The sequence below is a fragment of the Sinocyclocheilus rhinocerous genome, unplaced genomic scaffold (assembly GCF_001515625.1).
Source record: "Sinocyclocheilus rhinocerous isolate Xijiao unplaced genomic scaffold, SAMN03320098_v1.1 scaffold1519, whole genome shotgun sequence".
In the NCBI taxonomy this organism is placed as follows: domain Eukaryota; kingdom Metazoa; phylum Chordata; class Actinopteri; order Cypriniformes; family Cyprinidae; genus Sinocyclocheilus; species Sinocyclocheilus rhinocerous.
Window position 1 is genome coordinate 58,907 of NW_015633251.1, and position 12,075 is coordinate 70,981.

The following is a 12,075-nucleotide window of genomic DNA, read 5'->3' on the forward strand; positions in this document are numbered from 1 at the left end:
TGTGTGTGTGTGTGTGTGTGTGTGTGCGTGTGTGTGTGTAAACATCACTGAGGAGAGTATGTAGAATCTTCAGGCCTGAGAACTTCTAGTCTGTCAAGTTACTGAGAGCATGTTTAAGAGCCGATCGAGTCGATGAGAACCGGATCCCAGTCGTTCTGAACGCATGAGCTTCCTCAGACCAGTGTTTGTGTGTCTGTCAGTGTTTGTGAGCACCAGATAGAGTCCTCCACACACCCTCAAACCTTCCGGAAGACCTCGAAGAGCGACGCCACCGAGTGCATGCGGTAGAAGAGGTTCATGGGAATGGCCAGGTTCAGCACCGTGGTCCAGACGCTGTATCCGAAGGTCTCCTGCTCCAGACCGCTGTCATACTGCGGACGGCAGCCGAAGGCAGGGAGAATCCACAGCTGGACGCAGAGAGAAGAACAAAACATTGTTTATTTGGAGCCTGACAGTCATGCTCACTATCAACTGATGTTTGATGGACCAGAGAGTCGTTTTCTTCCAAAAATGAGCCTTTGGGAAAAACAATCAGCTTTCAGCTTTAAGCGTCTGAGTAAATGTCTGGGTGTAATGGTACACAGAAATTATGCTCCAGGATGTCTTGGTTTGGTATGTTTTTGGTACACCAGCAGGAAAAACAAAAACAAAATTTTATTTATTAAAATTTATTACATCTAAACTGCTCAACAAAGTGTAGCTTTGTCTTTAAATAAAAAAAATTGCCAACACTGCTGCAATCCACCGCAACACACTCTTTATACTTCAGTTTATGGCACTGACATGTGAAGTGCTTCCACTTTTAGATGAAAAATACTGTTTCTGAGCAGAAATGTTTCTTCTCACCGAGATGTTGCACATGAAGAGGAAGATGGTGATGTTCTTCAGGATCTGCCTCTTCCTCCCGGGCGTCACGTTGAGCTGGTTTCCCACAGGAAGTGTGACGTCAGTCTGCTTCCTGCTGAAGGTCGCTCTGTTCTCAGGCGTCTCTCCCTCCAAGGTCACGCAGCGCTTCTCCTGCGTCTCGTAGCCGCGGTTCATGATGCCGTCGTACGTCGGCGTGACGCAGAACACCTCGGTTGCGAGCACGTCGTCCGGATCCCTGCGGCGGCGGTACAGCGACTCCACGATGAACAGGTTCTGCACACACTTCTCCAGCACCAGCAGCAGCGAGTACGCCAGGCAGGTCCAGCGGAAGCTCGGAGAGCTGCGTCCTGCCGCCGCCACTGCCACCACGCTGCACCACGACATCAGCCAGGAGCCCAGCGACGAGCCCAGCAGCAGCTCCGCGTCCAGCGCACGCGCCGGGTTCGAACCCGTGTCCATGGGCCAGGCCTCCAGACGGTACACCAGCAGCCCGGCTCCGCTCGCGACGCACATGCAGCTCAGCATCACCACGCCATAGCAGTAGAACATGGAGACGGCGGCCTGCGGAGATTTCTCCACCTGCATCGGGCACACCACCACATTTTTTTAATGAAAACAGACTATTAATGATTACTACTAGTGATTTTCAAGTTGATATTGCGTATAATGCATAATGGTGCATTATTGGCTATAAGAGTGTTATAAGAAAAGCTCTAAGATATGTTGAACCACAGGGACTATTAGAGTCTCCATTAAACCAATACAACTGCCTTTATAACCATTAAACCCGTTTTACAAATCAGGTCGTCCCCAAAGGGAAGTTTTTGGAGATATTGTCAGGTTAAGGTCACTATTGGGTTCAAATTTGTCCCTAAAATATGGCTGGTTTGGTACACACCCATACACGCACACTCACACACACACACACACACACACACACACTCTCTCTCTCACACATGCACACACTGCGAGTTCTCCACCTGGATCAGGTACACCACCAGCATGGTGACGGAGCTGGCCAGCGCCAGCAGACCCAGCATGGGGCCAAGCAGCAGACCCGGGCTCCTCGTGCTGGGACGCTTGCGGTTGCTGTGGAGGTTCAGCGTGCGGCCGATGTTCTTCCACATCACCAACAGCATGGCCGAGACGAAGATATGGTACTCGATGTTGAAGGGGTACAGGTAGTAGAGGCTGGTGGAGAACATGGAGCAGACGCTGGTGGTGCAGTTACAGTGCGGCTCCGCTTCCACTGCACACACACACACACACACACACACAGAGAAAGAGACAATCAGCTGACATACGCTCCGATTCACGCAATGGGATTCAGTGAAAACAACAGGAACACATATGTGACCCTGGAGCACAAAACCAGTCATAAAAATTTATGAAAATGAAATTTAGATTTATACATCATCTGAAAGCTGAATAAATAATCTTTCAGAAAACTCAGTAACACTCTACAATAAGACTCCACTGGTAAACAGCAGTTAACATAACCCATGGTTATTATAGTTAATAAAAACCATAGTAAAAATTTGTGATCTTGAAATAAAAGTTAATTGAAATAAAATAGAATTTGTATTTTAAAAAAAGAAGCATAAACTTACCTTATTTCAGCTACTTGACAAAAAAACACTGCACATTTTCATTTAAGATGGGTAACACTTCAGTATATGGACCAATTCACTCTACTAACTAGTTGTTTAGGGTTAGCATGCCAATTAATAACCCATTGGCTGTTTATTAGTACTTATAAAGCACATATTCTCAAACAGTAGAGCATGACCATATTCTACATCCCTAATCCTACCCAATACCTAAACTTAACAACCACCTTACTAACTATTAATAAGCAGCAAATTAGTAGGCAAAAGTTGTAGTTCATGGTTTGTTAATAGCGAGAATTGGACCTTAAAATAAAGTGTGACATTAAGTTGAATGTGAAGTTTTAAAATAATTACAACTGAAATAAAAATTAATATAAACTATATTGATAAATAAAGATAGATAGATAGATAGATTTTTTTTTTTTACAAAAGTAACAAATAAAAATGACAAAACACATATTACTAAATTTGTAACAAAAATTAAAATATAAAAATTAAAATTAAAACTAACAATGAAAAATAATTCCAAAGCATTTATTAATCTTAGTAATTTTAACATTTACTAATACATTATTAAAATCAAAAGTTGATATTATTTAATGGACCTGAGAAATATGAATTAACAGTTGTGTTTTTATTAAAACAAAGATTAATAAATAATGTAAATGAATTACACATGTATTACTCATTGTTTAGTAATGTTAGTCAATGCATTAACCTACGTTAACTAATGGGACTTTATCATGAAGTATGATTTGAAATCTTCGCTAGATTCACAATGGTCATACTTGTGGAAACACATCATCACGGTCTGTGAAAGGAGTCCACTGGAGTTTAAAATAGAATTGAAAGAAATTAAACAACAGCACACATTCATTATTCCTACACGAGTGACAAAACAAACACACAAATGTTTTCTGCTTTCTAGAGGATCAATTCACCATAAAACCATAAACCTACTGCAAACTACAGCAAAAAATTCTGATAATGAAGAGATGTGGAGAGGAGAGGAGACGAGACGAGAGGAGAGGAGAGGAGAGGAGAGAAGAGAAGAGACAAGAGATTTATATAATGTTCCTTTGTATATTGGCAGGGGAACAAGACCTCCATGCAGGTAGACCCTCAAAAGAGGCAGTCGACGTGTTCAGGCAGGTTTAGTAACTTTTATAAAGAATATCTCTTTGGATTTGAGACTTTAGACTTTGCAGCTTTACAGATCTTCTTTATGCACCAAGAGCTTGTAACACTCCAAAGAGAAAGGAAAAAATGAAATTGTATCATATGACCCCTTTAGTTTTTATATATTAAAATACAGTAGTATTGTGAAATAGTCTTACGATATTAAATAGCTGTGAATATCTGTTAAACTGTAATTGATTGCTGCAATCAAAGCTGAATTTTCAGCATCATTACTCCAGTCTTCAGTGTCACATGATCTTCAGAAATCATTCTAATATGCTGATTTGCTGCTCAAGAAACATTTCTGATTATTATCAATGTTGAAAACAGTTGTGCTGCACAATATTTTTGTGGAAATCATGATACATTTTATTTTTCAGGATTCACAGATGAACAGAAAGTTCAGAAGAACAGCATTTATTTGAAACAGAAATCTTTTGTTATTATAAATGCATGCACTGTCACTTTTCATCAATTTAATGAGTCCTTGATGAATAAAGGTATAAAAATCAAATTGACCTCTTTATCATATTGAGCTTTTGAACAGTAGTGTATATGATATATTTCTATTGCTTCAATCAACGTAAAGGAATTGTTCACCTAAAAATGATAATTCGGTCATCATTTCTCTTGTCGTTCCACACCTGCATGACTTTGTCTTATTTTTCTACTATGAAGAACTTTTAGTGGTTTCATGGATGTTTAAGTTTCTTCATGCAACCATGAAAGCAATAAAGAACCTTTATTTTGAACAGTGAACAGTGACAAATGCCCACACACACCTGCTTTTATGAAATAGAGAGAGAGAGAGAGACTATAGCAGAGGAAAAATCCCAAACTCCTCCCACAGTGAGCAGAGCACTCTGAAAAACACTATTGTCCGCTCACACACACACACACACACACACACACACACCTGTGGAGAGATTGGCGTATCCCAGCGCAGTCAGGCGTCTCCTGTGGTTGTTGAGGAAATGTTCAGCTTCTGACATCACTCCATTACACCACAGCAGCAGGTTAGTGAAGACGGCGTGAATCACTCCAAACCTGCTCAACACACACACACACACACACCGGTGTTCCACATGATCGGATTCATCATGTGAAGCTGAGGCCATTTCATCAGCATCTTACATGTGGAATCTGCTCCTGTGTGACATGTGTGTCTAATGTTGACTCTTTCCAATCATGTGTATGTGTCATAATAAACAACTTCTAAAGGCATGCATTGATTGGACTACAAAGTGCATTCAGAGTACTGTACTGTGAACTGATGAAATGCATAAATAAGTCACTTTAGATAAAGCATATGCCAGATGCATGAATGCACATCATGTGTATGGCAGAACTTCTCATGCATCTGTCTTCAGAACTGAATCTCTGCTATTTGTTCTCATTTGGAATAAAAGCATCTGCTGCTACATGAACAAAGACAGAGAAAGAAGCACGTCTGTACCTTTCAAACGTTTCATATTTCTTGATGACGTCTTTGATGTGGAACCAGAGGAAATGCACCTGGAATCAAGATCAAACACACCAACATCACGGAGTTCACTTCAGAACTAATGAACTTCACAACTGAACTGATCTGAATAATGACCCTATTGTCTTCTGTAGAGCTGCAGTTACAGCTGAAACTGAATATGTTTCATAACTTCACATAATTAATACTGATATTTTCCTGTTTATTTCTGTCCCAAATAAAAAAAGAAAATTTTGCTAAAATTCCCATTAAACGTTAGTATTGAATATTCTCTAAAAGTCAAGTTTTTCCAAATGTTTTAAAAACTTTGTTCTTGGTTATATGAATGTTAAAGGACTGTTTCATTTCGTCATTGTACAAACATTATGTGAATGTTACTTTTGAATGTTGTCTGAACGTTCTGAAACAAGAAGTAACATTTTTTTTAAATTGTTAGACGACCATTCAACTACAAAGATTCAGAAAAACGTTCCATGGATGATGCATAACATTTTTGTTTTTTAACATTATTAATGAGATATTTTTGAACGAATTAACGTTCTATTCACATTACTCGAAGAACGTTTACTCATAACTTTGAGAGAAGGTTCTGAGAGCGTTCCCTGTTAGCTGGGGTGAAGCTGCTTTGAATAAATCCGCATAAAGTGCTACAGACATAAATGTGACCTCTCACCTGAGATATGGTGTGCAGCGCGTGCACGATGGGATAGACCCCGAGCACGGCGGAGATGCACGAATGATATCCGACGAAATAACCGATGCGGAACGCGTCCATGATGAGCGACAGCAGCGCCAGCATCGTCAGCCCCCCTGAACACACAGCAGAATCGCTCATTCTCACGCACGATCACGCAGCAAGGCAAAGTTTAGTGTAACCCGATCTCATGAATGTGGGTGTCAATGGCATGATTTTCGGTTTCTATTTGGGCATATCATTTATTTATTTGGCGTGCATATAATACACAATTGGCAGGTTAAGGGGTGTGGGGTAGGTGCGTATTATATGCACGCCAAAAATGCGTATTATATGCACGTCAAAGTCCGTTTCTGCGTATAAATAGCACGTAAAATACAAAAAATCGTGCTATTGATACGCATTTTCATGAGACCGCGCTAACAGTTCAGTAGACGCGCGTCACCTCGGACCCAGCTGGTGCCGGCGTGCGCGTCCCTCTCCGGCACCGGACCGCGCTCCCGTTCCCTCCGGATCATGTAGCAGAGCATCCAGACGAGCTGCACCAGCATCAGCGCCGTGATGAAGGCCAGCAGGTGCTCCTTCTGCACCGCGGGACCGTGCTGCGCCAGCGCGAGCATCACGGACACACCGACCAGCAGCAGGTTGGTTCCGTACTGCGCGCTCAGCGTCTCCGCGTTCTTCTGAGGGTACTTCTTGGTCAGACTCACCTTAAGCTTGGAGAAAAGTTTCTTCTCCGCGTTCGAGGAGGATGAGGAGGAGGAGGAGGAGGAGGAGGAAGCGGGGCTGTATCTGTTCAGACACATGATGTCCAGGCCGCTGTGCTCCACCATGGTGCCGTCGATCAGGGATTGATGCGCGCCGCGCCGCGGACATGCTCAGTGCGCGTCCATCGCCGCTATATACCTCCTACAGAGCGCGGCAGATTAACGCGGATTGAGTTTCATTCATCTGCGAGCTGCTGGAAAAGCGACGGTGCCAAGAACCGCTGCGCCAAACTTCACCAAGCATGCGTTCGCGCTGCGTCTCCGCGCCGCGGTCAGATGTGAAGCTCCAGTGCGCTTTTCCTCGGCCTCCAGCGAGCTTTTAGGATCTCGGGTTTCACTGGTCAAAGGCTCTTTATGGACGGTCCTTTGTTGAGCGCAGACTCGAATAATGGATGTGCAATCAGAAGAATGCGCGCAACGCGAAATCTGCGTGCGGCGGATTGCGAAACGCGGATGAAATCAGACGCAGCCTCTTCTGAAGAAAAGTTTGAGGGAGGAAACCGAATTTGACGGTGTGCTCGATTACAGAGAGACCCACAATTAGACGAAACCGATCCGGGCCAGAGAGCTCCAACAAAAGAGCTTCTATTATAACGGCTCTGACCTGGATTAACGTGCGCACGCACCGCGTCAGCCTCCAGTCATCCCGTGCGTTCAGCCGCGCTGGAGCTCCGCGGTGATCCGGATCAAAGGTAACGAGAAGCGCTCCCTGGTTTCCGCTGATCGACCCTCTGGAGACCCTTGATGAAGTCAGCGCTTATCACCATCACCATCACCACAGAGCCATTCTCTCGTAATGTCATCAGCGAGCGTTTGATCAAGAGTGCACTGCAAAAAGAGATGTGTTAAAAATGACACCTTTTAGGTGTTTATAAAATGATCTGGTGTGCTAGACAACTTGTTTGGTCATGGTTTCCTGTTTCAGCGTCTCTTCTTTCTTTTTTTTCCAGTTATGCGCTCAGCCTCGCTCACACTTTTCACTAACGGCATACTGCACGTCGCCACTTTCCAACTAATTAACAATGTTTGGTAGCTAACTATTTCCATGGTCGATTTTTGCAGCACTATGTATTTTTAAGAGTATCTGCTGTAACTTACGGATCTTATGGGGGAGTCCGACAGCATAGTGATCCCCCTCAAACCAGACCAGCCAGAGTGAAAAGAGCGGGATCTTTTACAGCAGTATTTTTAAGAGTATCTGCTGTAACTTACGGATCTTATGGGGGAGTCCGACAGCATAGTGATCCCCCTTAAACCAGACCAGCCAGAGTGAAAAGAGCGGGATCCGCCGCAGTTTAAAAAGACAAGAAGCACGACGTGATTGGCCGACAAAAAAATAGCCGTTTAATAAATTGAGATGTATATATTGTATATTTGTTTTATTAATGATTTTTTTTTATTTTAGAGCTTTTTATGTGCTACCATATTAAATATATGTATTGTATTTATTTCCATAAACACAACTGCCGGCCCAGGAGATAACACATTTATTGTGTCAATCTGTCCAAAGGCATTTTTTTTTTTTATTACACATTGTGTGTTAAAATCCTACACAACATGTGTCAGAATGCTGTCAACACAACCATGTGTGTTGTTTTTTGACACATCTCTTTTTGCAGTGTGCGCTGTAAATAAACATTACTGGAGTAACTTCAAAATGTCATGTTTAATTCAGTGTGTTATAGTGTGTTTCTTTGTAACTAATTGTGTAATTTAGGCTACTAGCAATTTCTGAGTGAAAATTGTTTCTACACCATGTTTTATTAGGGAACCGCATTAATTACAGAACATAAATTCTACATTGGAATTTCTGTTAGAATTCGGAACCAGTCCTAATGGGATCAAATCATGAGATCATTTCATTTTGAAGTCGGTTTACACAAAGGCCCATATTATTTACATACAGGTCAAAAAGAAGGCGCACATTAATAATACGTGCTGACGCATTGTAGCCTATTTCTTATTCCAAAAAAAGTTCTGTCATATACTGAACCCGTAGCTATATGAAATTATAATAAACCGATTCGCCGATAATTCTATTAACCGGAATCGCTCCGTTGCTATAGTTACGCAAACGAATGTTTATTAACAGGTCTTTTTAAACTCAACTGTTTTAACGGCTGAAGTTCAAAACACTTAATTCCGAATTATAATTACTGTAATATGGTAATATTATACATCAAATTTGTATTCAGTAGATTGGTGATAATTTAAAAAGTTTTACACATTAAAAAAACATTTCTGTAGTTATATGAACAGATACCGCAAACAACGGCATGCCGATAATCATATTAACCGAAAGCGCTAGAGCTGGTGCTAACTCAACTTTAGCAGTTTTAAAGACTAAAGTTCAAACACTTAATCCCGAATTAATTACTGTAATATGGTAATATTATACATCAAAGTTGCATTCAGTAGACTGGTGCTAATTCAAAAAGTTTTATACATTAAGAAATACATTTCTGCTTTAGCTGAACCGATACTTGTTCGCCGATAATCATATTAACCGAAAGCGATAGAGTTGTTGCTATAGTTACACGAACAGAACGTTTGTTAGAGATTCATTAGCTGCTACAATTAAAGTTAAAGCAACTAGTTTACACATTATCGGGGAAAAAATGACTATTTTGACAATTATGATATAAAGAAAGTTTGTTAAAGCTGTAAAAGGTCATCAATAGTTTAATTTAAAGCAGCAACAGCATCAGTACAGGACTCGACCCCCACTAACAGGTTAGCCTGACTATCTGTTAGAGGTTGTGTTTGCTGAAGCTCAACCCTTAACCCACAGTAACCCGCTGACAGCAGCAGATTCAAGCACAAGAGACTTTCAATTAGTCAGATGCACTGTTTTCACACATCTGCACCTCACAAGTGCATAAACACCTCATTATGTGTTCATGTGATAACTCCATTCAGAGGGTCAAATCAAGAACAGCAGTCTTACATATTATACTCTCACACTCACACTCACACACTCATTCACACTCACATAAACACTCACACACACACACACTCACTCACACTCACTCACACACACACACACAGACAGACACTCACATACACACACACACACTCACTCTCACACACACACTCACACTCACACACACACACTCGCACACACACACGCTCACACACACGCTCACACACATGCTCACACACACTCACCGTGTGTTTCAAGCCAGCAGTGAGATCAGCATCACCACACCCAGGAACTGAGTGAACAGAATCACCAACGACCAGACGGGCCACAGAGCGATGTTCAAGCTGAAACACATTGATAACAAAAGCACTGAACAAACACTTTACACTAAATTAACAAAAAGGAAAATAATTCATCATGTTCATTTATATGCAGCAAACCAAACAATATTTAGTAATAAACAGTAGGCCTGCGACGATAAATCGATGCAGAATCTATTCGTGGACTGATTCTGAGATCTTCAGAATGCATGATTCTCTCTGGAATGGATTCTGAGCTTAGATTTTAACAGCAGATGGCACTCTCAAGTATAACTCGTTTGAAGTAATGGTGCTTCATATAACATTGTCCAGAGAAACGGATTTGGAAACGAACAGAGTACGGTTGTTTCTAAAGCATGCAGCGCCATCGGCTGTTCAAAACTAACCTCAGAATCCACTCGAGAAAGAATCACCATGTATTCTGGAAATCTCAGAATCGATGCGGAATCATTACTCAATTTGCGATGCATTGATTTATTTTCCCAGCCCTAGTAAACAGCCATATTTACCCAGGTGTATTTTTACATGTCAAATGCCTTACACTGGCTTCTCTCAACATTTATGATAAGAGATGCATGGCTCCAATACTGGCATTTTCTGCCGGATCGGGTATCAGATGTACCGATCCAAATCCCATATTCTGCGTATTCTATTCTGTGTTATTCTTAAGCCCCACAAAACGCACAAAAACATTATAAAGCACCATCAAGTTTCAGTGCACTATATTCCAAGTGTTCTGAAGCTGTTCCATAGTTTAATGTGAGGTAGAGACGAATATTTAAGTCGTTAAATTCAAGTTGATATAAACTCTTCATCATTCATACCCTTTCGTATTATAATACTTTTGCGCAATGAAAGATTATTAATAGCCTTTCTTGTTCTGTCTTATCTATTATATGTTGCTGCCTTCATTACTGTGCTATACATTTAAAACAAATGTCTTTTAATTTTATAGTATATATTTGTATATAAATATATTTACTTGTTTTTCATGAATGTATTTTACAACAATACAAAGAGCAATGTGTAACATTTTACCAGATTTAGACCTACACTTATTAACTTTTATTTGTTCCCCACTAAATAATGTTGTTGTTTCACTAAATATTTAGATTTTATAAAATTATTGTGCACTAATGCACTCAATCTTGTGATTTTTCTAGAAAAACTTTTGCTGCTGAATAATCCGCTAACCTAGTTTATAATAGTATTTTTGTCATATATTATGATTATATATTTTCCCATTTGTTATTTTTCATTAAAATGAAGTTATCTATATTTAGCAGATAACACTGATGATCAGATCAACACAGAAGTAAAAAAAAACTGCTTGTATCGGATCGGTATCGGCAGATACTCTGAATTTTCGGTATCGGATCGTTTCTGAAAAAATAAAGTAAAAATTAAAAAAGAAAAAATAATTTATTTAAGCTGTTTGAAACATTTGTCATTTTCATTTAGTTTAACTTGACGTACTAAAACAACTAAAATTAAAACGTGAAATAAAATTAATAAAAACTATACAGACATTTTAAAAAAACTAAACTAAAATGACAAAAACACACAACAAAATTACTAAAACTTTAATAAAAATTTTACATGAAAACTTAAAATATAAATAAAAACTCATTGATAAATACTATAAAAAAGCATCTTAATTATACTAAAACAACACTGCTAGTGACTCATGAAGCGTGAAGAAATGAAAGACCAGGAGACGAATTCATAAAAATACACTTCTTCTAAACCACTGTTTTCTTCGTATTTAACTTACGAATGTTCTGAATTCCCAAAACCATTTCTTAAAAGTGTCCTTATCTTTTTTCTGAAGACAAAACTTAAGAAGAATTTGAATTCCTGAAAATAATGTTCCTTAAAATGATCGTAAATAACGCAAGGATAACCACCAATTTATTTTAAATCCCCAAAGGTAACGCGTTTAATAATATGAATTTATTGAATTGTTTCAAATATTAAACATCACAACAGAAATCTAGCTTACGTACAAGACAACTGTACCACCTTCTTAGAATTTTTCTTATTATTAGAAAAGTTATCTTTCTTAAGAAGATTCTTATTAATCTGCACCAGACGCTCCTGTCTAACTTCTATAGAGTTGTGAGTTTGTAGAGCTGAGTAGAGTTCATGGTGTTTCATTGTTTAACTGTGAAGGCGTGTGTGTGTGTGTGTGTGTGTGTGTGTGTGTATTGCCTGTTGTTAGCGTGTAAATTC

At 39.9% G+C, this 12,075-nt stretch overlaps 1 protein-coding gene and 1 long non-coding RNA gene across 2 annotated transcripts in view; both read right to left on the minus strand.

Annotated features, from left to right (window-relative positions):
• Nucleotides 1–236: 236 nt before the first annotated feature.
• On the minus strand, nucleotides 237–6,666 carry otop1 (otopetrin 1). Its single transcript, XM_016557454.1, has 7 exons — nucleotides 6,279–6,666; nucleotides 5,813–5,949; nucleotides 5,113–5,171; nucleotides 4,573–4,703; nucleotides 1,824–2,116; nucleotides 847–1,440; nucleotides 237–407 (listed from the first exon to the last, which is right to left on the minus strand). Exons 1-7 carry the CDS (start codon nucleotides 6,664–6,666, stop codon nucleotides 237–239), a joined length of 1,773 nt encoding a protein of 590 aa, XP_016412940.1.
• A 3,108-nt stretch (nucleotides 6,667–9,774) lies between these two features.
• The window catches only part of LOC107743996 (uncharacterized), a 2,946-nt gene continuing 645 nt past the window's right edge, over nucleotides 9,775–12,075 (minus strand). Inside the window, exon 3 of the long non-coding RNA XR_001640451.1 lies at nucleotides 9,775–9,867. This is a non-coding gene — a long non-coding RNA (uncharacterized LOC107743996). The remainder of the gene's footprint in view (nucleotides 9,868–12,075) is intronic.